Below are 22,145 nucleotides of genomic sequence, written 5' to 3' on the forward strand. Positions count from 1 at the left end.
TCTGCAGCAAGCTGGCACAACACCCAGAGCTTTTGTTAAGTTTTATTTTTATTTTACCTCATACAGAAACACAATTACATAACCCACCTTAGTAAAATTTTCACTTTGGGGTCCAGCATCATGGCCAAACTTCAACTTGCGAGAGACGTAAAAATCACCACCTAGCTCTGGAAGGGGATTGGAGCCTGGTAGTGGAGGACCCTGCTTCTACAGCTTCTTCTGGGGTGGGGTGCTGTACATGGATAAGAATGTTGTTGAGCCTGCGATGATGTTCTACCTAAGAACTTACAAGCCTGTCATTTCCCTAAAACAGCAGTCTCTTGGTTGAAGATTGATACTTTTACTTTTCCTGGTCACCTTCCTCAGAACAAGTACTATTTTTAACATGTCCAACCTTTCCCATTGCCTCCAAGTTAAAAAAATATTTGTATTATAATAGTTCACAGTATGTCACAGTAAAATAGCTTTGATCATTTTCTACCATAAATGAAGCAGACTCTTAAACAAAAAAAAGCAAAACATACTTTTACAATCCATTCACACCGTCAGCATCATCCACACAAAGCAGCCAGAGAACCATAAATACATTTGTCAACCTCAGGAAGTAGTAGTCACATGTTAACGAGGTACATGGAACCTTCAGGGAAGCGCCCAGAAGAGGCAACCGGCTGGCCTGTGAGGGTTGCTGTCTTTCCAGTGAGAACTGGCCAAGCGTGCCCCGTCCCTTTGTTATTGAGCCCTCTCCTGGAAGAGGCCAGAGCCTGGGTCATAGGCCCAGCTGGAGAGTGGGCTGCGACCCTGCCTGCCCCTCCCTGCTCTTGAGGATGTCCGTCCGGCAGAGGACATACCTGGAAATGATTTTGTGAAAAGTGTAGCGGAAGTCTCGGTTCCGGTAGGCATAGACGATGGGGTTGACGGCTGAGTTGGCGTGCGACAGGAGGATGGCTATGTTCATCGCCCACTTGGGCTTCTCCTTGGCCCAGGTTGGCTGGAAGAGCGAGGCACAGTTGATGGCGTGGACTGGCAGCCAGCATAGGGCAAAAATGCCAACAATCATGGCCAGGGACTTGGCCGCGTGGATCTCCCGCTGGAGGATGGTCCTCGAGTGGTCCATGAGCTCTGTGCGCTGCAGCTGCCTGCAGGCCACCAGGAAGATCTTGACGTAGATGGCCAACATGATGAGCAGCGGGGGCAGGACACAGCCGAAGAAGTTGAAGTACACCATGTAGCTCATGGGCACCACGTTTTCGAAGAGACACCTGATGAGGCAGCAGCTCATGTTCACGGCTCTGTCGCCCGGCTCCGTGCAGTTGATGGCGCTTTCTCTGCTGTTCCACCCCAGGAACGGCGTCAGGCCGATGCCAAACGCCAGGACCCAGAGGGCAGCAATAACTCCTCTCGCTCGGGCCCCAGTGACCAGACTCTTATACCTGTTCAAAAGGACATGGTCTGTTACAGCAAACTCAGAGCACCCCACCATCTCTGCTTTCTGTGCCAGGCCTTGACCCCAACAGCCTCAGGTCCACACTCGGAGGGCACTAGGGGCTTTTGTCTGCAACACTGATGACAGTCAAATGTATAAACAGCTTTGCTCCAAGATTTTCATTCTTACTAACTCACCTCTGTCTGATGACAAATCATGGTCAAGGAGAGCAAGTAGCAATTTTTTTAAAAAAATATTTATTTGGCTGCGCCAGCTCTTAGTTATAGCAGTCAGGATCTTTTAGGTGTAGTATGCAAGATCTAGTTCCCTGACCAGGAATCGAACCTGGACCCATGGTTTGGGAGCATGGAGTTGTAGCCACTGGACCACCAGGGAAGTCCCAAGTGGCAAATTCTTAAAGGCTGCTTTCTGATTACCCAGATACCCACCTTGAGTCTAGATCTTCTACAAGATACAAACATAGGGGGTCAAGATACCCAATGGAACAGAACCTACAAAGACCCCTGCTCTTCAGGGACTTAGTTCTAGTAGGGGGAGAGATCATAATGAGCAACAAACATCAGTCAGTAAATTACATGGTGTGTTAGAAGGAGACGCATAATATAAAAAGAAAAAGAGTACGGAAGGCGAGGTGTGATATGCCCTTGAACAAGAACCTGAGAAGTGAGGCCTGGAGGCCCCTTGAGTCAGGCAGCACCACCTGGTGGCTCTGGGCGAGAAGACTGGTCTCCCACAAACACCCAGGAAGAACTGTGTCCCCCACCCCACCCGCCTCCCACTCCGGAACTCCCTGGGGAAATGCTGAGAACAATTCTGGGAGCATCCCTGGCTGTCCCATCTCCCAGCAAAGTTGATAAAAGTTGGGAGAGAATGTAGCAAATATTAAATTTTTTAAAGTAACTTTTAGACCATTAACTCTTACTTAAAATCTCTAGAAATCATAATACACATTTTGGATGTTTTGCTATCAGCTAGCCTAAAACAACAGTTTATAGCAAAGACAAACTTTGCTATTCATCAGTTCAGTTTAGTCGCTCAGTCATGTCTGACTCTTTACAATCCCATGAACCGCAGCATGCCAGGCCTCCCTGTCCATCACCATCTCCCAGAGTTCACCCAAACCCATGACCATCAAGTCGGTGATGCCATCCAACCATCTCATCCTCTGTCGTCCCCTTCTCCTCCTGCCCTCAATCTTTCCCAGCATCAGGGTCTTTTCAAATGAGTCAGCTCTTCACATCAGGTGGCCAAAGTACTGGAGCTTCAGCTTCAACATCAGTCCTTCCAATGAACACCCAGGACTGACTGATCTCCTTTAGGATGGACTGGATGGATCTCCTTGCAGTCCAAGGGACTCTCAAGAGTCTTCTCCAACACCACAGTTCAAAAGCATCAATTCTTCAGCACTCAGCTTTCTTTATAGTCCAACTCTCACATCCATACATGACTACTGGAAAAACCATAGCCTTGACGGACCTTCGTTGGCAAAGTAGTGTCTGTGCTTTTTAATATGCTGTCTAGGTTGGTCATAACTTTCCTTGCAGGGAGTAAACATCTTTTAATTTCATTGCTGCAATCACCATCTGCAGTGATTTTGGAGCCCAGAAAAATAAAGTCAGCCACTGTTTCCCCATCTATCTGCCATGAAGTGATGGGACCAGATGCCATGATCTTAGTTTTCTGAATGCTGAGCTTTAAGCCAACTTTTTCACTCTCCTCTTTCACTTTCATCAAGAGGCTCTTTAGTTCTTCTTCACTTTCTGCCATAAGGGTGGTGTCATCTGCACATCTGAGGTTATTGATATTTCTCCCAGCAATCTTGATTCCAGCTTGTGCTTCCTCCAGCCCAGGGTTTCTCATGATGTACTCTGCATATAAGTTAAATAAGCAGGGTGACAATATACAGCCTTGACGTACTCCTTTTCCTATTTGGAACCAGTCTTTTGTTCCGTGTCCAGTTCTAACTGTTGCTTCCTGACCTGCATACAGGTTTCTCAAGAGGCAGGTCAGGTGGTCTGGTATTCCCATCTCTTTCAGAATTTTCCACAATTTATTGTGATCCACACAGTCAAAGGCTTTGGCATAGTCAATAAAGCAGAAATAGATGTTTTTCCAGAACATTCTTGCAAAAGAGTTGCTATTCATAAGTGGTCCCTAGTATGTATTCGACATAATATATTGAAAAAAGATGAAATAAAATCATTACTTAATCTCTGGGAAGACAGCTGGGAAGTAACTGGGTACACGTTATCCTAGGACTTGTCTATGGAAAGTGTCCAATCTTTGCTGCAGGACCAAGCCCACACCTATCCATGTGGCCCACAGAGCCTCAGGCCACCGCCCCGTGTGTTCCCGGCCTGTGGCTCCCCACAGCGGCCTCCTGGCTCAGCTGCTCTCTGTCTCAAAGGTCACCTCCTTTCCGGCTCAGCTCACAGGCAGAGGGGGCCGCGCCCACTCTCCAGCCCCTGACACACACCTGTCACAGGGCTTTGTTTACATTACAGGTGTCTGCCCTTCAGCTAGAACATCCAGCCTCTTAATGACTCAGACCTCGTCCCTTTGCATCAGCATCCCCAGGAGCTAGCAAAGAGCCTGGCACATAGGGGGTTCTTAGTAATGAGCTCACACACACACATTCCGACTTGTTACCAGACAACTTTAGAGAGCCTGCTCCTTAGGAGTGCCCAAAGCTGGGGCCTGGACAGGCAGCAGAACTGGTCCACTGGGGAGGTCGCGCCTCCCGTTGACCACGATCCCCCATCTCTCCTCCCAACAACAGGCAGCTCAGCTGAGGGGCCTTGATGGCAAAGGACCGGTGGGCACAGCTGCCATTCAGCTGCATCTACTTCCAACTCCCCTCTGCTTCCCTCGTCGTTTAGGAATGTAAAGCCATTCCTTACAGAAATATCTTTCCCGTCCACGACTGCACCAGGGACGTGAAGAACACAGTCAGGCCTTTGCAGGGTAACAGGGCCGCCTCGTGCAGACACAACTCTTAGCCACAGAACCTTGGGTCCATGAGGCAGCCTCTGCAGCGGCCCTGCTCTCACGCCTCTGTTTTTCTGAAGTGCATACAGCTGAGTGCAGACCAGCCCCGGGGATGAATTAGATCAGGGCAAGCAAATTCTCTCATCAGTCATGGACTAGGGTGGCTACAGGAGGTGGTTTTAGCCAATGAGACAAAGGAAGTCTGCTATAATACTTCCAAGAGAGATTTTACATGGTAAAAGGAGAGAGAACCATGAGGAGAGCTCCTCCCCCATGCCCATCCCTTTCTGCTCTTCTGGGAGGCCATGAAGCCCAGAGCTGCAGCAGCCATTCTGTGACCATGAGGTAGAAGCCTGAAAAACAAGGCTAATGGCAAAGCAGAAGTAAGGAGTCCAGGTTCTCAATGGTGTCTTTCAAGCCATACACCAACACTAGAATCGCCATGGTTCCATATTCTAGCTCAAGAGAGAATTGACGGTCTTGACTGCTTAAAAGTCACTGTTACCTGCAGCTAAAAGCATGCTTATAGATCCAACCAGTCCATCCTAAAGGAGATCAGTCCTGGGTGTTCATTGGAAGGACTGATGTTGAAGCTGAAGCTCCAATACTTTGGCCACCTGATGTGAAGAGCTGACTCATTTGAAAAGACCCTGATGCTGGGAAAGATTGAGGGCAGGAGGAGAAGGGGACAACAGAGGATGAGATGGTTGGATGGCATCACAGACTCGATGGACACGGGTTTGGGTAAACCCCGGGAGTTGGTGATAGACAGGGAAGCCTGGCATGCTGCGGTTCATGGGGTCACAGAGTCGGACACTACTGAGCAACTGAACTGAACTAATATAAACTGGAAGGGATTTTTATCTTGTCTAGTCCAACTTCTCTATTTTACAAGTGAGAAAATAGATACAAAGTTTTTAGGTAACAAAGGCAATATAAGAATAAGAATATAAGAACCAAAGATCAAAGCTAAGTTCAGACTGAGGTCCCTGTTCCTTGCACCACATTATGCTGCTTTTTTAACTTCACTTGTGTCTGAGCAACATTAGAGTCCTCTGTACACAAAAGGGTCCCGGGGGTGGGAGTGGGGGTGGTTTCCTGCCAGAGTTCAAGACAATGGGAATGCAGCCACATCTGAACTTCTCAAAAACGCTGGATCCTGCCTGTGAAAAATAACTTTCATGCTCAGTTGTCTTAAATGAGAAAAAGCAGCTAATTTCATCTGGGGACCCCATCACAGCCTTTCTCCTCTAGTGGTTCATTATTTTATTCAGAGTTCCCCCTTGAGCCATGCACTCTGCTGGCACAGCGAACAGAATCACAGCCCTCTGACAGAGCTAATGGAACAGACAGAAAATAAATAGGTAAACACACAAATGGACAAGTCGGAAGGAGTTTGGCCAAATCAAAATGAACAGGGTACAGATAAGAGAAAGCCAGGAAGAGCTCAGACACAGGGCATCAGGGAAGCCTCTTAGACAGTGGCAGAGAAGGAGAGAATGGTCTAGAAACTGGGGAGAGTGGCTTTCTAAGCAGAGGGAAGAGTGACATGGAATTAAAAGTTGCTTGCTCCTTGGAAGAAAAGCTATGACAAACTAGACAGTGTGTTAAAAAGCAGAGATCACTTTGCCCACAAATGCCTGAACAGTCAAAGCTATGGTTTTTCCAGTAGTCATGTATGGATGTGAGAGTTGGACCATAAAGAAGGCTGAGCACCTAAGAATTGATGCTTTTGAACTGTGGTGTTGAAGACTCTTGAGAATGCCTTGGACAGCAAGGAGATCAAACCTGTCAATCCTAAAGGAAATCAGTCCTGAATATTCATTGGAAGGGCTGATGCTGAAGCTGAAGCTCCAATACTTTGGCCACCTGATTCGAAGAGCTGACTCACTGGAAAAGACCCTGATGCTGGGAAAGACTGAAAGTAGGAGGAGAAGGGGATAACAGAGGATGAGATGGTTGGATGGCATCACCGACACGATGGACATGAGGTTGAGCAAGCTTAGGGAGATAGTGAAGAACAGGGGAGCCTGTGTTGCTGCAGTCCATGAGGTCACAGAGTTGGACACAACTGAGCTACTCAACAAGAAGAAGCAGAGAGAACAGAATGTGCAAGGCTTCCAGACAGGATGGGATTTCACTCTTCCAGAGAAGCAGGAGGGAATGTGAATGAACCTCAAGCAAGGCGGGGCGTCCCCAGGCCATGGGGAGGGGCAAAGTGTGACACTCAGCTGCCCCAGAGCAGTGAGGAGCCAGGGGGTGGAGGGCTGGGCCCCAAAGCCTGCTGCTCTGGTATAGAGATCCCTGCAGAGATGGAGTTTAGAAGAGCAAGAAGACAGCAGTTAGGAAACTTTCAGTGGTTGACTTGAGAGAAGATACTGGTGTCGAGCAGAGTGACAGCAAGGACTGTACACACAGACACCCCCGCTGGAGCAGCCTCTGAATCACAGCCAGACGCCCTGTCCTGGAGACACGTCATTGCAGACTGCCCCCCCACCAGCTGCACAGAGCACATCAGAAACACGGCCTCCCCCACCTGAGCAGGGCACCACCTGCAGGCCTGCGTGTCCCGCTCAGCCTGCGCCCAAGGTCATCACTGCCACTTCCGGCTCACAGAGGTGGACACTGAAGCTCAGATGGGGCAAAGGATTGGCCTGCAGCTCTGAAGCCACAGTGACGATACAAAGCCACTCACCCAATCTGATTCCACTTGTGTCCAAAGCAGGTATTGTCCTGCTCAGGACCCTGTGGTTCTTCCCACGATCCCAGCTCCTGCCCGCACCCCACCTGCCTGCTCACCCAGCCATGGGCCCAGTGTGGGTGCAGCCAGCCCGGCTCAGCTGCCCTCTCCTCTTGCCAAAGCTGCTGCTGGTGCCAGGGATTCCCCGCCCCCGACTCCGCGGGCAGCCACGTGGGAACTGGCAGAGGCCTCTGCTGCCCTCTCAGTAGGCAGTCCTTAAAAGGTGGCAAAAAGACTTCCTTCTGCTAGTGACACGACTAGACCCCCGGGGTGGGTGGGTGGGGGAATTCAAGACAGAGGCACGACTGGCGCCAGAGCTGCAGCCCCACGATGTCACGACAGTGAGTGTGCAGGCGGCACTGCCTGGACCCGGGCGCAGGTGGGGGACAGCCAGGGATTCTGGAGAGCAGGCAGGGGTTGATGCACTGGGCGAAGGCTATGGGGACGACCCCTGGGGGCCCTGGCATCTCATGGGGGCTCTGCTGATCTCTGCCCACGTCCCCTCCCATCTCCCACTTCCGGCTGGACCTCTGTCTTCTCCATTGTGCCCGGCTTCCACCCTGCCCACCCCTCACTCCTCCCTGTGCACGTCTGGTCTCAGAACATCCTCATGTGTCTCCAAACCATTCCTGAAAGGAAGGCAACATGTCCTTTCCTACATCTGCCTTGAGTGCGGGGCAAGTAAGTGGAAGGTGATGGACAGAGGAGATGTAGGTGCCTTCCCTATTCTGAACAAGCAGGACTGGCTCCAGCCCCCAGTGTCCTGGGGGGTGTCCGGCTCTGGGAAGTGGCTAAGCCCTTGTTGTGCTGGACACCCTCCCCAGCCCCCCTGGCCCTACCACCATGGAGGACTCAGATCAAGACAGTCACACAGCCAGAGTCAACAGAAGGGAGCGAGCAGTGTGGACGCCAGGTTAGTCATGAAAGAGGGCTCGCCGGGCATGGCTGAACCAGCACTGGCCTATTTCTGGGGCAGGGCCCCTCCTCCCCTGCAGCCACCTCAGACCAGCCACTGTCTCAGAATTCCCAGCGCTCAGGGAGCTCTGAGATCAGTGGATCCCCAAGGGCAGCTGTCCCTGGCAGTGACACTGAGTCCAGATAGGGAGAGTCTGAGCTCTGCTCTCAGAAAAATGGGGCCCTTGGTGGCAGCGGAACCCGCCCCGCTGCTGACTGGCCTTTGATCCCAAACATCATGTGCACGAAGCACTTTCTGCATGCAGGTCACTAAGTAAACACAAACGGAGTTCTGTCTTCTTAAAATTGCTGATTGTTTGCTCAGCATCTTTTTTCTTTACGTTCAGTCTCACTCACAAGTTTCATTCCTCTGTAACAGAAATACTTCTGCTCTAAAGCAACGTATAATCCTTAGAAAATTCTCATTCTCTAAAACCTCACACGAATAACAATAGGACTTGCGTGACAAGGGGCGAGGACAGACCTCTCAAAACCTACCAAGCGAGCGCTGTAACTAGAGCACTAACAAAGTAACTCGCACCACCCAGCGGGTAGGTCTCATGGGGCAGAGCTGCTGTAGTGAATATTAACAATGTACCAGGAAGTCTAATGGAAATCCTGGCAAAAGTGCGACAAGAGCAAGGCTGACGGGGGCCAAGACGACGCAGCTGGACGAGGAGATGCGAGTGAGTGGGACCACGACTGCAGTGACTTCCAGCGGGGTGGGGGTGTGGGGTGGTCAGCAGGCAGGGAGGCCCAGATGCGGGTCCTGCTTTTCTCTCCTTGGCCCCTCTGGGCTGCACAGCAGTCACACTGAAGGGTCTTTCCTCTCCTGCTGAAGCCAGTGATGCTACCACCACCAAGACAACACCTGCATCACCCCAGTATCTTTGTTCACCCAGCACGTGTGCTCCCATTCACAAGACAGGAACCCCCAGCTCGGGGAAGGGCAGCTGTCATATTTACTGTCAAACACGTTGGTCACCACGCACATAACCAGTTAGACACTAAGAGGCATGTGGATCCTGGTGACAGTAACCTGCTAAGCGGTCACTGGAGTGTCCACCAGGCTTCTCCACTATAACTGCTCCTCCGTTTATGATGAGTTGTATCTTGTGGTACATGTACTTTGAGATTTTGTAAATATATCTGAACTTCCCTGGTGGCTCAGATGGTAAACAATCCACCTGCAATGCAGGTTTGATCCCTGGGTTGGGAAGATCCCCTGGAGAAGAGAATGGCAACCTATTCCAGTATTCTTGCCTGGGGAATCTTATGGACAGAGGAACCTGGAGAGCTGAGTCCATGAGGTGAGTATCTTGGCCCTCCTTTAAGTTCTATCAGTGAGTTTTATCACCTATTGACTATTCTTGCCTGAACCGGTTACTACACTGACCGCTGCCAAATGATGACCTGCTTATTAACTCCATCATCCTGCTCATTAGTGAGACAGCGAGAGTTCTTCCAAGTGGTTATCTAACAAAACAAAGTTCTCCTCGCTATGCTCATCACAAGGGCCAGGAGAAACGACGCTCCAGCAGCCAGATCTTGGCTCCTAGATACCGTTCTCCACTGAAAAGAGACAGGGCTCCTTGGAGAAACGGCCGATTCTGAAGCTGGAACACACAATGGAGCCTGAAAAACCTTTCTCTGCCAGAACATCAGACGTGCTCAAAAACTTAATGGGGATGCTCAGGCAGAAGTCAGCTTGAACGGGCTACCGTCCTCCAAACCTGGGCAGGAATGGACGGTAACACAATACATGAAAATAACATTCCCTAAGTCCACTGTGTGTAAAAAAGTAATTTAAGGAAGAGCAAAGAAAAGGCAACCTCTTCCCTATAGAAGAAAGCCAACTGATACTGTAAAACAACTGAGAAAAAATAAAATTACCGTCTGACAGGGTGATAACTGATCCAGGAAGAATCATCGGTGGGAAAAGCACACCTTCACTGTGATGAACCCTGGCGGCCACAGCTGTAACTAAGGGAGCTTTAACATGACCGCAGTGGACAGATGGACCCCGAGTGCCTTCCTGTGTGACAGGTGGAAATGGACACAACAACAAGCAGGCAGTATTCCCACCAAAAGCTGAATCTAATCATAAGGAAACAACCAAACCCAAAACAATGCATTGAAAGAGAAGGAAAAAAGGCTGAGGAACTCTTCTGATGAAAGAAAATCAGGACTTCCTGGTGGTCCAGTGGCTAAGAGTCTGAGCTCCCACTGCAGGGGGCCTGTGTTTGATCCCTGGCAGGGGAACCAGATCCCACATGCCACAACTAAGACCCAGTACAGGCAAATAAATAAATGTTTACAAACAAATAAACAAAGCCAAAAGAACATATTAGATGCACATGTGACCTTTTACTGGAAACCTGGATTTTTTTTAACTGTAAAGAACATGATCAGGGCAATTGGGACATCTGACTATAGACTATACTATGTCAATCTTAAAGCTCCAGAGTGTAACTGTGCATGTGGGTGTGGGTGGGTGTAAGACAGAGGAAGCAAACGTAGTAAAATGTAAGCAATTAGGGATTTGTATTAGTTTTGCAATTCAGAAGTTGTGGAAAAAACACAGTAGTTCAGAATGACTCATTCTTTTTGAAACCACAGACCAGATGAGTCAAACAGATACAAATATGCATGTATAGACACATACACAGATGTAGGTACAGAGATATATATACACATCCATTAATAGCAGGGACTTCTTAAAAATTTCAGAATGGGTACACTATATGTGTGCTTGTGTATGTATGTACACACACACATATACATTCATCGTGTAATTTTTAAAAAGTCCCTGCTATTAAAAAAACTACATTTCTAATGATTTTTAAAAATGCCAAACTTAAGAGCTAAGTCTCCCCTTGGAAACACAGCCTTGTTTTTCTCCTTCCTCTCCTTGTAGGTCACCCCAGGACTCCCGCTCTACCCTGCTTTATCCTGAAGACACCTTCCATGGGTTCATCGTGTCTCGGCCACAAGCTGGTCCACGCCTATCAGGGCAGGTCCCCCAGCACACGTGTGTGCACACAGGCTAGTCACTGGGCCGCCTCCTGGGGAGGCTGAGGGAGCAGCACAAGCTCTGCGTTAACAGACGAATCATCTAGAAAATGCTCCACATGCACAGAAGCTGCGAGGGCGCCTCACAGAGAGTGCTGTTAGAATCAGGAAGAGCCCGCAAGTACAGAATGTGCCAGGCAGGGGAACGGCAGGTGCAAAGGCCTGGCCTCAGCCAGGGAACTGAGGGGGTTCCTGAGAAGCAGAGCAGACACATAAAGGGGGAGGGGAGGGGAGGCTGGAGGAGAGACCAGAACAGGTGGGAAGCTGGCCTCAGCCCCACACGCCACAGGGAGCATCAGGTCAAGGAAGGAGGGGCAGCATGGGTGTAGAGCTGGTGCTGGGAACAGGGCGGAAGCAGAGGAGCCACCAAAGAGACCTGGCTGGGGGTGGGGGGAGGTGCAGCCTACAGCACCGGGTCTGTGATGCCTTTCAATAGAGATTTGTTGTTGTTCAGTCGCTCAGTCGTGTCCAACTTTTTGCAACCCCATGACTGCAGCATGCCAGGCTTTCCTGTTCTTCACTATCTCCTAGAGTTTGCTCAAACTCATATCCATTGAGTCAGTGATGCCATCCAACCATCTCATCCTCTGTCACCTCCTTCTCCTCCTGCCCTCAATCTTGCCCAGCATCAGGGTCTTTTCCAATGAGTCAGCTTTTTGCATCAGTTGACCAAAGTATTGGAGCTTTAGTATCACTCCTTCCAATGAATATTCAGGGTTGATTTCCTTTAGGATTGATTGCTTTGATCTCCATGCTATCCAAGGGACTCTCAAGAGTCTTCTCCGGCACCAAAATTCAATATTTACAGTCTCCATATTAAAAAAAAAAACAACAGAGCGAGTCCACGGCCATCTGTCCCTGACCAGCCGTGTCTCTGGCCCTGCTGTCTGTCACCCCAGGGCCCACCTCTGGCCTCGGGGTCCTCTACTGTCCAGAAGTCCAGTCGGCCTGGCAGCCCCTCTGCTCTGGACTCTGCTGACCTCTCAGCTGCCTCTGGCATCAGCCTTCCTCCAGGTGGAGAAGTCCAGACGCTGCCCGCCTCGAGGATCCCTAGACTGCCTCCATCTCCATGACCTCTGTGCCAGTCACACTCCTTCCTTCTCACCCAGACAGCGGGCTGCCCTCCAGTCCACGCCCCTGCCATCCGCCAGAGTGGCTGTTCTGTAATGCAAACTCGACCTCAGCAAACTCCTGATTAAAAGCCCCTCCTGGCCTACCAGGTCCCACCTAATTGTCACCTCTCAGAAAACCATGTTTAAGGGCAGAGCAGAGATGCACAAAAGGAAGTAAATTCAAAACCCTCCTAAAAACCTAAGTGGAAGGAGACTCCCAGCAAGCCAGAGAATCTGGTGAGTTTCCAGAAGCCAGAGGGCAGATAGGATTGTCGGGAGGGGCACGGAGCCCTGAATCAGAAACAGGGTGGCCAGGACAAGAGGCTCCAACCTCGCGGACAGCAGGCTCCAGACAGGATTTAGAGACGGAGCGGAGGTCAAGGCAAAGGCTGACTGCTGGCCAGCCTGGGGCAGCCTCACCCCACCCCCACTGTGCTGCGCATGTACCCCTCAACACCCCACCCTCCCCCCAAGCTGAAGCTCCAGACCCAGCAACAGAGGATAGGGTTGAGGGGTGGGGAGAGTTTTGATTATATATATAGTCTGTGCCACAGCAAGAATCTCAATCATGTGAATCCAAAACTGGCCTTTTAAAGTCAAGTCCAAAAACTTAACCTTAAATCAAAAGGAAAAATATGAATGCTAAAATTAAAAAAAGAAGAAGAAGAACTGGGGTGGGGGAAGTCAAGGAACTCGTCTAGGGGAGAATGAAGAGGTAAGCTTTGGAACCTTACGTGTAAGAGGACATCTAAGAGACAAAATCAGTCAAGGAAGCAAAGTCTCCATCTATCAAGAACCCCAGAAGGAAAAACAGGGAATGGACATAAGGAAATAATCTCGAAAACTTCTCTTTTAAGATTTCAGAGCTGACAGAAAACCTCAGTCTTCAGACTGGAAAGATGTCATCCTCAGATGAAGGAGAAGAGCTGAAAGTGAGTATTTAGAGCCAACCTCATGGGCTTCCCTGGTGGCTCAGACCAGAAAGAATCTACTGCAATGCGGGAGACCCACATTGGATCCCTGGGTTGGAAAGATCCCCTGGAGAAGGAAATGGCAATCCACTCCAGTAGCCAGCCTGGAGAATTCCATGGACAAAAGAACTTTCACTTCATGCAATTTCAGGACACCCAGCAAAGCAAAGGATCCCAAAGGCCTCCAAGGAAACAAGAATTACAAAGAAGAACCACACCCACACCCACGTCAGATTTCTTGAGCAACCCTGGGTGTCAAAGCAATGCCTTCCAGTCTCTGAGCACACCCAGTCCAACCGCCAACCACATGTGAGAAAGAAACCATGTTTTTGGCATGGAAGAACCCAGGTCCTAAAATACAGACACACACATGTGGGATCCCAGAGGAAAGCAAACATGGCGGTGGCAAGAAATGGCAGAACCAGCCGAACAGCATGAGAGGGAGAACCACCAAGGCACCCACGCGGCACCAGCACCCTCCACCATAAGGACGTGGGGAGCCAGGCTGTCTTTTAATTTCCAGATGGGAAGATCATGGTCCAAACACGGGGCAGACTAAAATCTGACAGCATTCTGAGCAGTGGGAGGCACCCACAAACAGAACCTGAGTGACCCGCCTTTAGAACCGTCTCAAACAGCAACCCACCCCGGTATGCTTGCCTAGGAAATCCCATGGACAGAGGGGCCTGGCGGGCCACAGTCCGTGGGTTGCAGAGAGTCAGATGCGACTTAGCAACTGAGCATGCACCTGGAGAAGATGGGTTAGTGACGGGTGCATTTCTGCTCCAGTTGAATGCTCTGCTCAGGGTGAGTGAGAAACACATGAGCAGAACATTATATTGTACATGCCGGATATCTGTTTCCACCTTTCAGAACTTCTCCACGAAGTGCAGGGAACTTTACCATAGGTATGGAATAAAACACAGAAGATATGAACATTGACAGTGTAAAAACAATAGTACAGTATAAACGTATTCAATACGTAATTTCTGTAGGAAAAAACTAAGAAGCAGTGGAGGTGTTTGACAGGCAAAGTGGGAAACCAGAGGTCAGACTGGTTCCCACAATTTACCCTTTTACACAGTTTTGATCTCTTTACTATAGCAGGGATCACCTTTTGAAAATGAAACCTCTATCAAGTAGGAGAAACCACATACCTGCTCAAAGTGAGGTAGAGATGGGGTGGCAGCAAGGGCAGAGGGCGGGGAGGAACACTTTTCCTTCTTTTTCTTGACAGCTAACACATACTGCCTACAAGTGATGGCATTAGAAACAGAAGGCTGAAATATGACCCACAGGAAAAAATCAAAAAAATCAAAATGTAACAGAAATTGAAGGGAAAGGGGCAGGGAAGAGGGCTTGGGTTGCATGGGAGAGAGTCAACAGGTTCTGTTAAAGGTGGCAGTACAAACCCAGCGGTCACTGCCAAGGGGGTATTCGTGTGGGAGGGACGCCCAGGCAGAGTGGCTGGTGTGGGCTTGTCTTTTGAACCCACTGTGCTTCTGAACGCTGACTTCTTCACACTGGTTGATTTCTAACACAGAACAAACAGAACCAAGTCCTTCATGGACTTATGGTGCCTTGAGGACAAAATCCAAGCTTCTAGGCGAGCTCGGGGCTCCCCTGGACCTGCTGAGCTGGGACCCCCACCCTGAAGCCTGGCAGCCGCGCTGCTCTGGCATAGGCCCCACCACAACTCAAAATGCTCCATCCTCCTGTCTGTCCATCTTCCTGTCTGTTCCCCACAGGAGACTCCAGCCTCTGCCCTCCAGAAACAGCACTGCTCCCCTTGTCTGCCTGGTGAGTTGGAAGGCCACACTCAGTCTGTTCCCAACTTTAATTAGTTCAAAGAAGGGACATTTGCTTCTTGCTGTTCAGTTCCTGCTGCCCAGGTCAGTGTCTCCAGCCTGCCAGCCTCCGAGGTCAAGAGCAGAACCTCTTAATGGGTTTCCGGGGGAGGGGGGAGGGGCAGGGGGACAGGGAGAAGCACGGGGAAGCCCAGTTCCTGAGGGTAATGAATCTGAAGCATCAGGAAAGGCTGGGCCTCGCTTCCTGCCTTTGAGGAAGGGGAAGGTGATGGAGATGCCCCTGTGGGTCCTGGCAGCTGAGTCACCTTCTGTGACGGGTCGAAGGCTGGCCAAGGCACAGCCAGCTCCCCCTCCCTCGGCCACAGGGTCCTCTCTGTCTTGGCGACCTCATCCACTCCTAGAAGGGACCGCTTTGTGAGGGGAGTCCTCTGACAGCCCGCCTGTACCCTCTCCCTCCGGGGACGCAGTTTCACCCCATCCTGGCCATGTGCCCTGGACTGATGGAGCCCTGGTCGCCCCATCTGTGGAGGAGGGGCTGACAGGACGGCCCCCAGATGGCTGCTGTGAGGACTCCCCCAGAGGAGGCACACGGGGGGGCCAGCACTCAGAAAAGCTTAAAAGAGCAGCTGCCGCTCACAACCATGTTCCTGTTCGATGTCTGGACCACACCTGTCCCCCGTGTCTGTCCCTGTCCCTCTGCTGTGACCACGGCCGGCAGGTGAGCCAGGGCAAGGGCGACACAGGGCCCCGCAGGCAGCTGTGGTCACAGCTCACGAGAATGCAGTTAACTTCACCCCTTTACACACACCCGTTCTCCACATCATCAAAGGTGACCTGCGCTTTCCAGAGTCCAGTGCAAACACTGCTGAAACCCTGCAGCCGAGCGCACTGTCCTTCCTCTGCTGAGGGGCTGCCGGTCACCATGGTTCAGGGCAGCCGAAGATGGGGGGCAGCCCCCCCTCTCCTCCCCACCCCGGATTCTCGGGGCTTCTCTCACCTTGCAGCCCCAGGGGCTCCTACATGACTGTTCAACTGCTTGCACTCTACCTGCAGCGAGGGGACAGGACCCCAGTCGCCCTCCGGATTGGAGATGGCTGGAGGGGAGCAGGAGGAGGTGGGGTGGGGTCCCCCAGGAGCCAGTCGAGAGCTGCTGAGGGATATGGGCAACGAGGCACAGGAGGGACCCTCAGATTCGACTGAGAAGGGGCGGGCCCAGGAGGGGTGACCTGACAGGAATGACTTGGTGGCGCCATGGTGACATGGGACGCGGAGGCTGAGAGCCTGGTGGCGGGTCGTGGTGGAGAAGCTTCCTGGGGAGGAAACATGGAGTGGCCAGCACGTGGGTGGGGTGAGCAGTGAGGGACTCAGGGTCTCACACTTTTGCATAGTGACGCGGGTTTCCTGGGGCCACGTAACAAAGTGCCACAAACTTACGTGGTGGCCGAGAATATTTACTCCCTATGGTTCTGGAGGCCAGAGCCTGGAATCATAGTGTGGGCAGGGCTGCACTCAGAACTCAGAGGCTTCAGGGAGGCCGGGTTCTGGAGGCCCAGCACCACTCCAGTCTCTGCCTCCATCCCCACATGGCCCCGCTTCTCCCTGCTTGTCTATTTCATGAGGATGGGACTGCACTCAGGAGCCAGGTCATCCTGGATAAGCTCCTCCCTGAAGACCCACATGAGCTGGTGTTCACACTTTCCCATCTAAGGCTCTGGGGATTAGGATGTGGACATCCTTCTGGAAGCCTGCATTCAACCCATCGCAGTGGGAATGATCTGGGAGAGAAAGATGGCCCTGCTGTGGAAGAAGGACGGACCCAAGGCTGGGGTCCCTGGGCACCCAGAACTGAAACCTTCCTTCCTAGCTTTATTTCAAAACATCACAGGGACTTCCCTGGTGGTCCAGGGGCTAAGACTCCATGCTCCCAATGAAGGAGGCCCAGATTCAATCTGTGGTCAGGGAACTAGATTCCACATGCCCCAACTAAGAGTTCGCATGCCACAACTAAGGATCCCGTGTGCTGCGATTAAGATCTGGCACAAATAAATAATATAGACAAAAATAAATGCTAAAGATAAGAAAAAAATCACAACATTACAGTTTTATTATATGGGAACTGTAGCTCAATAAAGAAGGCTGAATGCCGAAGAACTGATGCTTTTTAACTGTGTGCTGGAGAAGACTCTTCAGAGTCCCTTGGGCAGCAAGGAGATCAAACCAGTCAATCGTAAAGGAAATCAGTCCTGAATATTTATTGGAAGGACTGAGGCTGAAGCTCTAATACTTTGACCACCTGATGCAAAGAACTGACTCTTTTGTAAAGACCCTGATGCTGGGAAAGATTGAAGGCAGGAAGAGAAGGGGCGACAGAGGATAAGATTCATGAATGGCATCATCGACTCAATGGACAGGAGTTTGAGCAAACTCTGGGAGAGAGGGAAGGACAGAGAAGCGTGGTGTGCTGCAGTTCATGGGGGTCACAAAGAGTCGGACACGACTGAGTGACTAAACAAGAACAACAAAGCTCAATTTTAAAAAAAGGAAAAACATGTAAACAAAACAAAAAGCCACTCAGAATGCTCTGCCGAAAACTGACAGTTCAGTCACTTAAAAGGAGCTCCGAGGATGTCACCTTTCCACCAGAGACGTAGTCTTGCTAAGACTCCCCAACACCTCCCTCCCAGACTGGACATGTGAGGCTCCCAGAAAACAGATGCTGCCACGTGGCAAAGGGGGCAGGAGGGTCCAGAGACAGACAGACAGACCCTTCCATCCTGCTGACCGACCCAGCCAACCCAGTGCTCCTGGCAACACCCTCCTTCAGCAGCTCAGCAGCGCAGCTTGGGGAAACAGCGTCCAGAAGCAGGGAGGCAGGCCTCCTGGCAGGCAGAGGGGACCACTCAGTCCCCCAGCGGCTTGGGGTGAGGCTTCTGGGAACCAGATTAGGGAGGAGGAAGTGCTCCAGCCAGAAATGGCCCCAGGATGAAGTGAGAGCCAACAGCTGCGGGCAGACACACCCACCCTGCACCCCCTCCCTGCTGCCCCCTGGGCACCACTGAGCCTGGACCCTGAGCCAGGGCAGGCATTAGGAACCACGCAGACTTGAGTTAGGACAGTCTCCTGTGTGTAGGCGCCCCTCACTCTGAGGCCGCCTCATCTTTGTGTTCAGCATCTCCTTGGCTCCCCTTTCCTGCAACCCTCCCTGGTCAGTATCTGCCTTGACAACCCAACCGGGTGGCTGTGGGATTGTGGGCTCTGTACTCTTGAGCTGTACCCACCATGGCCACACGGGCCTCGCTCAGAGCCTTGGGGCATCAGTGACCTGACACTGAGGGTGAGTCCAAACACCATTCTTGCCCAGGTGAGCTCCTGGCCCTCACCTGGCTCCTGCCGCCTCTACAGGAGACACCTCCCATGCCGGCTCACCTCCAACCTCACTCCCATGACCCGGGACTCTAGGGAGGGCCTCAGAGCTGCAAGGGAGCCAGGCTAGTGAACAGGGGAACGCTCCCAGTCTCCATGATTCCCCGAAGTTCTCAAACTTTGGTGGGTCCACAAGTCCCCAGTGAATTCTGATACTGGAATCATGGGGTGATACACCCCACCCCATGGATTCTGAGTCAGGAGGGCCCAGTGGGGCCCTGTAATTTGCATTTTAGCTCAAGAGGCCAGGAAGTGCTGAAACAGGAGCCAGGAGAACCTCTCCAGCCTGTGAGAGTGGGCTTAGCGCCACGTGGGGGAAGTAGCGGGTGGGAACAGATGCACCCCTTGCTGGGACGGGTCACACATACTTCCTACAGGCTAGCCAGGAGGGCAGGGGTGGGACAGGGTGGGACGGGCTGTTCTGCCCTCCCCACACCTGCCTCCCACCCTCAGCAGATGCAAAGGAGAAGTCAGGGGCTGTGATTCACAGTTCTTTCCCCTTAACACACCCACACCCATTCTTTCAAGCCGCCCAGGAGAGACCAGGACAAGAACTGACAGATTCAAACTCTCATGGAACTTCCTGCTGCACGGGTATAAGGGACGCTTTCTGAAGCTTGAGCAGATGTCTCTCTGGACCTCCGTCATGGCCAAGCCCAAGAGGCTTCCAGCAGATGAGGCTGGTGCCTGTGGCTGCCTGCTGGGTGCACAAAGTCCAGAAGGCCACGAAGTAACCAACATGAGGATCAGGAGGTGGGAAAGGGACCTCTACCACAAGAGTGTGGTGTGCGCCCCGGACCTCAGAAATTCCTGGGCTCTGTCACACCTGAGGAAGGGGCGTCCTGGTCGCAGGCCAAGGGGCAGCACGTGGAAAGGCCTGGACAGATAGGAGGCTCACAGCCCACCAGGCAAGAGGTTCCTGCTCCCTCTGCGACCCAGGTGCAGGGCACAGGGACCAGGCTTGACACGCAAGCCTGCTGGGAGAGTGTTTGTTATTCCCTGTCAATTCCCCTGAAACAGGTTTCCCTCATAACCACCGACTCACTGAAGGCAGAATCCGCTTTCTGTCCCGGTTGAGAACAGGACGCAGCAGGCAGGCAAGTCAGGCACGCCTGGGAATGTGGGGCCCAGCGCTGAGCCGGTCCTGCTCCCTCACTTGCTCCAGAGCTGCCATCCTGAGCCCCCTCCCTCCCCGACAGGAGGCAGGTACCCACCTCTGGAATTACTGCTGGGATTAAAGGATAGAGTTTAAAGTACCTCATAGGCTTGGCAGACAACGATTAACTCCTTCCTGTCCCACCTACCCCGTGACTCAGTTTCCCTGTCTCAGTTCTTAGTCCAAAGAGATCCCAAGCCCACCCAACTCAGAAACACCAAACAGCCTCCAGGCACCAGAGGCAGAGAAAGAAAGTGCTTTCAATTAAACCCAGAGTGACAGCTGGGCTCTCAAGCTCACAGCTGCACCTGGGGCTGCACTCACTCCCCTTGCCGCTGCGCTCCATCCCCGAATCCTGCATCACCGGAGAGTGGGACCAAGAGCGCCCCTCAAGTCCTCCGGTGTTTGGAAACGCTGGTGGCACCTTCTCAGTGGCTGGGACAGGGCAGCCGAGGATAAACAAGGTCACACAAAGCACGAGGCTCTCAAGCTGTCGGTCTTAGCGAGCCGGGAAGCCCTCTAATTCTTTAAAGTATAAGGGGGTTATTAGAGTCCGCGCGCAGTACGCAGGGCTCCCCAAAGTCAACTCGCACCTCCCCCGGCTCGGTGCAGCCCGAAGCCTGGCCCGTGAGCCCCGTCGTTCTGCCCCGCGCGTCCCAGCGTCCACGGTTGTCCTGGAGCCTCCAGGGCCCCACCAAGCCCAGGGAATGCGGGCGCCCACCTGTGCGTCGGGAGCCTTCCCGGAGCTGTCCCTCCAGGCTGCGCCCCCGGGGCCCAGCGCGGTCCCTACTCGGGCTCCGGAAAGGAGACGCGTGCCCGAGGTGTCCAGAGGGTCGGGCGCGGCGCACGTGGGTCGGGAGGCTGTGGGCCGGAACTCGCGTGCCTCGCTCCAGCCGCTGGAATGGTCTGGGTTCCCCGGGGCAGGGGCCTCACCTGAGTGGGACGCGCACGGCCAGGTATCTGTCGACGGCCACGGCCAGGAGGCTGAAGATGGAGCTCTGCGTGAGCACGAGCACGAAGCAGGCGAGGAAGAGGCAGCTGTGGAAGTCGGTGCAGAAGCCCAGGCTGATGGTGATGGCGAAGGGGATGGCGAACAGCCCCACGGCCACGTCTGCCGCGGCCAGCGACACCAAAAAGTAGTTGGTGGGCGTCTGCAGTGCGCTCGAGGTGCCTACTGCCGCGCACACCAGCACGTTGCCCGCCACCGACAGAGCGGCCAGCGCCAGCTCCAGCGCCACGTACACCGCGTCCTGCGCCTCCAGCGGCATCGCCGCCCGGCCCGCCTCGGGCTCGCCCCACCGGGCTTCCCGGATCGCCCGGCCCGTGCTTGCCCCTACGCGTCTGAGCCGGGGGCTCGAGCTCTGCCGGCCGGCGGGCGGGGCGAGGGCGGCGCGGGGCGGGGGCGGCGCAGCTCAGCTGCCGAGCCCGCCCGGGTCAGTCCCTCCGCCCCCTCCGTCCCCTCCGCCCCCTCCGCCTGCGCTTCCCGCGCTCCCTGCGCCCTAGCCCGCGGGGCGGTCGGAGCGCTCGCACCGTCCGGCCACCGGGCGCGGGGGATTCGGGATCCTACTGGCCGCTCTCTCCTTCCCGCCTGTCCCTCGGGCGAGCTCCTCATCCCGCACCGCTGTCCGGGCGGCTGCCCTCGGCCTCCGAACGCAGACCTGCCCCCCCCCCCCCCCCCCCCGGCGTCTTCACGGCCTCGCGCTCCCAACGCTTCCTCGGCCCCCTGGTCACCCCGGTTGAACTGTCCCCAAGTTGAACCCCAGATTCTTGCCCTGCGCCCCCTGCCGCCTATCGGACTCCCCAGGAGAACCCGGCCCAAACCCAGAAGGTCCAAGACAAAGTCTATCCTCAGCCCTGCCCAGGCCCTGCCCGCCGCCGCCTTCCCCCCGCCCCTCCCCGCCTCGGAGTCAGTGACTGACCTCACCCCACCGCCCCGCCCCCAGTTCGCCCGCCCCGGGAGGTGTGGGACACCCTCCCCGGGAGGACACCGTCTCCGAGCCCACATCCGTCTGAGGTTCTGCCCATCCCGCTTCCAGGGCTTCTCTGCACCCCAGTCCCACTGGGTCGTTCCTCACTGCCTGCTCTCACCATCCCCCAGCCCCCATCACTGCCCTGGGTCCCCGCTCCTCTCCGGGAAGCTCCTGGTCCGGAGTCTACACCCCCATTCCAGAACACACCCGGCTTTACGAGGCTCCCACCCTACATCCCTTGCTGGCAGTCACCTGACAAGGTAGTTAAGAAGAGTGTCGGGCGACAGGAAGATGCTTGTGAAATAACGTCAAGCAGAAAATAAAACATGAAGCTGCCTGATAAAAGGACAGAGGATTTCATTTGGGGTGATGAAAATATTCTACGTGCGGGGATGGTTGCACAACTCTTTGAACAGAGGGAACAACTATGGCCGTGGCGTCTTTAAAGTGATGACTGATAGCACGGAAACCCTCTCTCAGCGCAGCCGGTGACCACAGCCCCGCAAG

The 22,145-nt window shown here is 53.2% G+C and overlaps 1 protein-coding gene across 1 annotated transcript; it reads right to left on the reverse strand.

Annotated features, from left to right (window-relative positions):
- Nucleotides 1-30: 30 nt before the first annotated feature.
- Nucleotides 31-21,334, reverse strand: ADORA2B (adenosine A2b receptor). The gene is made up of 2 exons (XM_020896408.2): nucleotides 20,602-21,334; nucleotides 31-1,430 (listed from the first exon to the last, which is right to left on the reverse strand). The coding sequence occupies exons 1-2, from the start codon at nucleotides 20,934-20,936 to the stop codon at nucleotides 767-769; spliced, it is 999 nt and encodes a 332-aa protein (XP_020752067.1). The 5' UTR covers nucleotides 20,937-21,334; the 3' UTR covers nucleotides 31-766.
- Between the last annotated feature and the right edge of the window lie 811 nt (nucleotides 21,335-22,145).

The sequence above is a fragment of the Odocoileus virginianus genome, chromosome 17, assembly GCF_023699985.2.
Source record: "Odocoileus virginianus isolate 20LAN1187 ecotype Illinois chromosome 17, Ovbor_1.2, whole genome shotgun sequence".
In the NCBI taxonomy this organism is placed as follows: domain Eukaryota; kingdom Metazoa; phylum Chordata; class Mammalia; order Artiodactyla; family Cervidae; genus Odocoileus; species Odocoileus virginianus.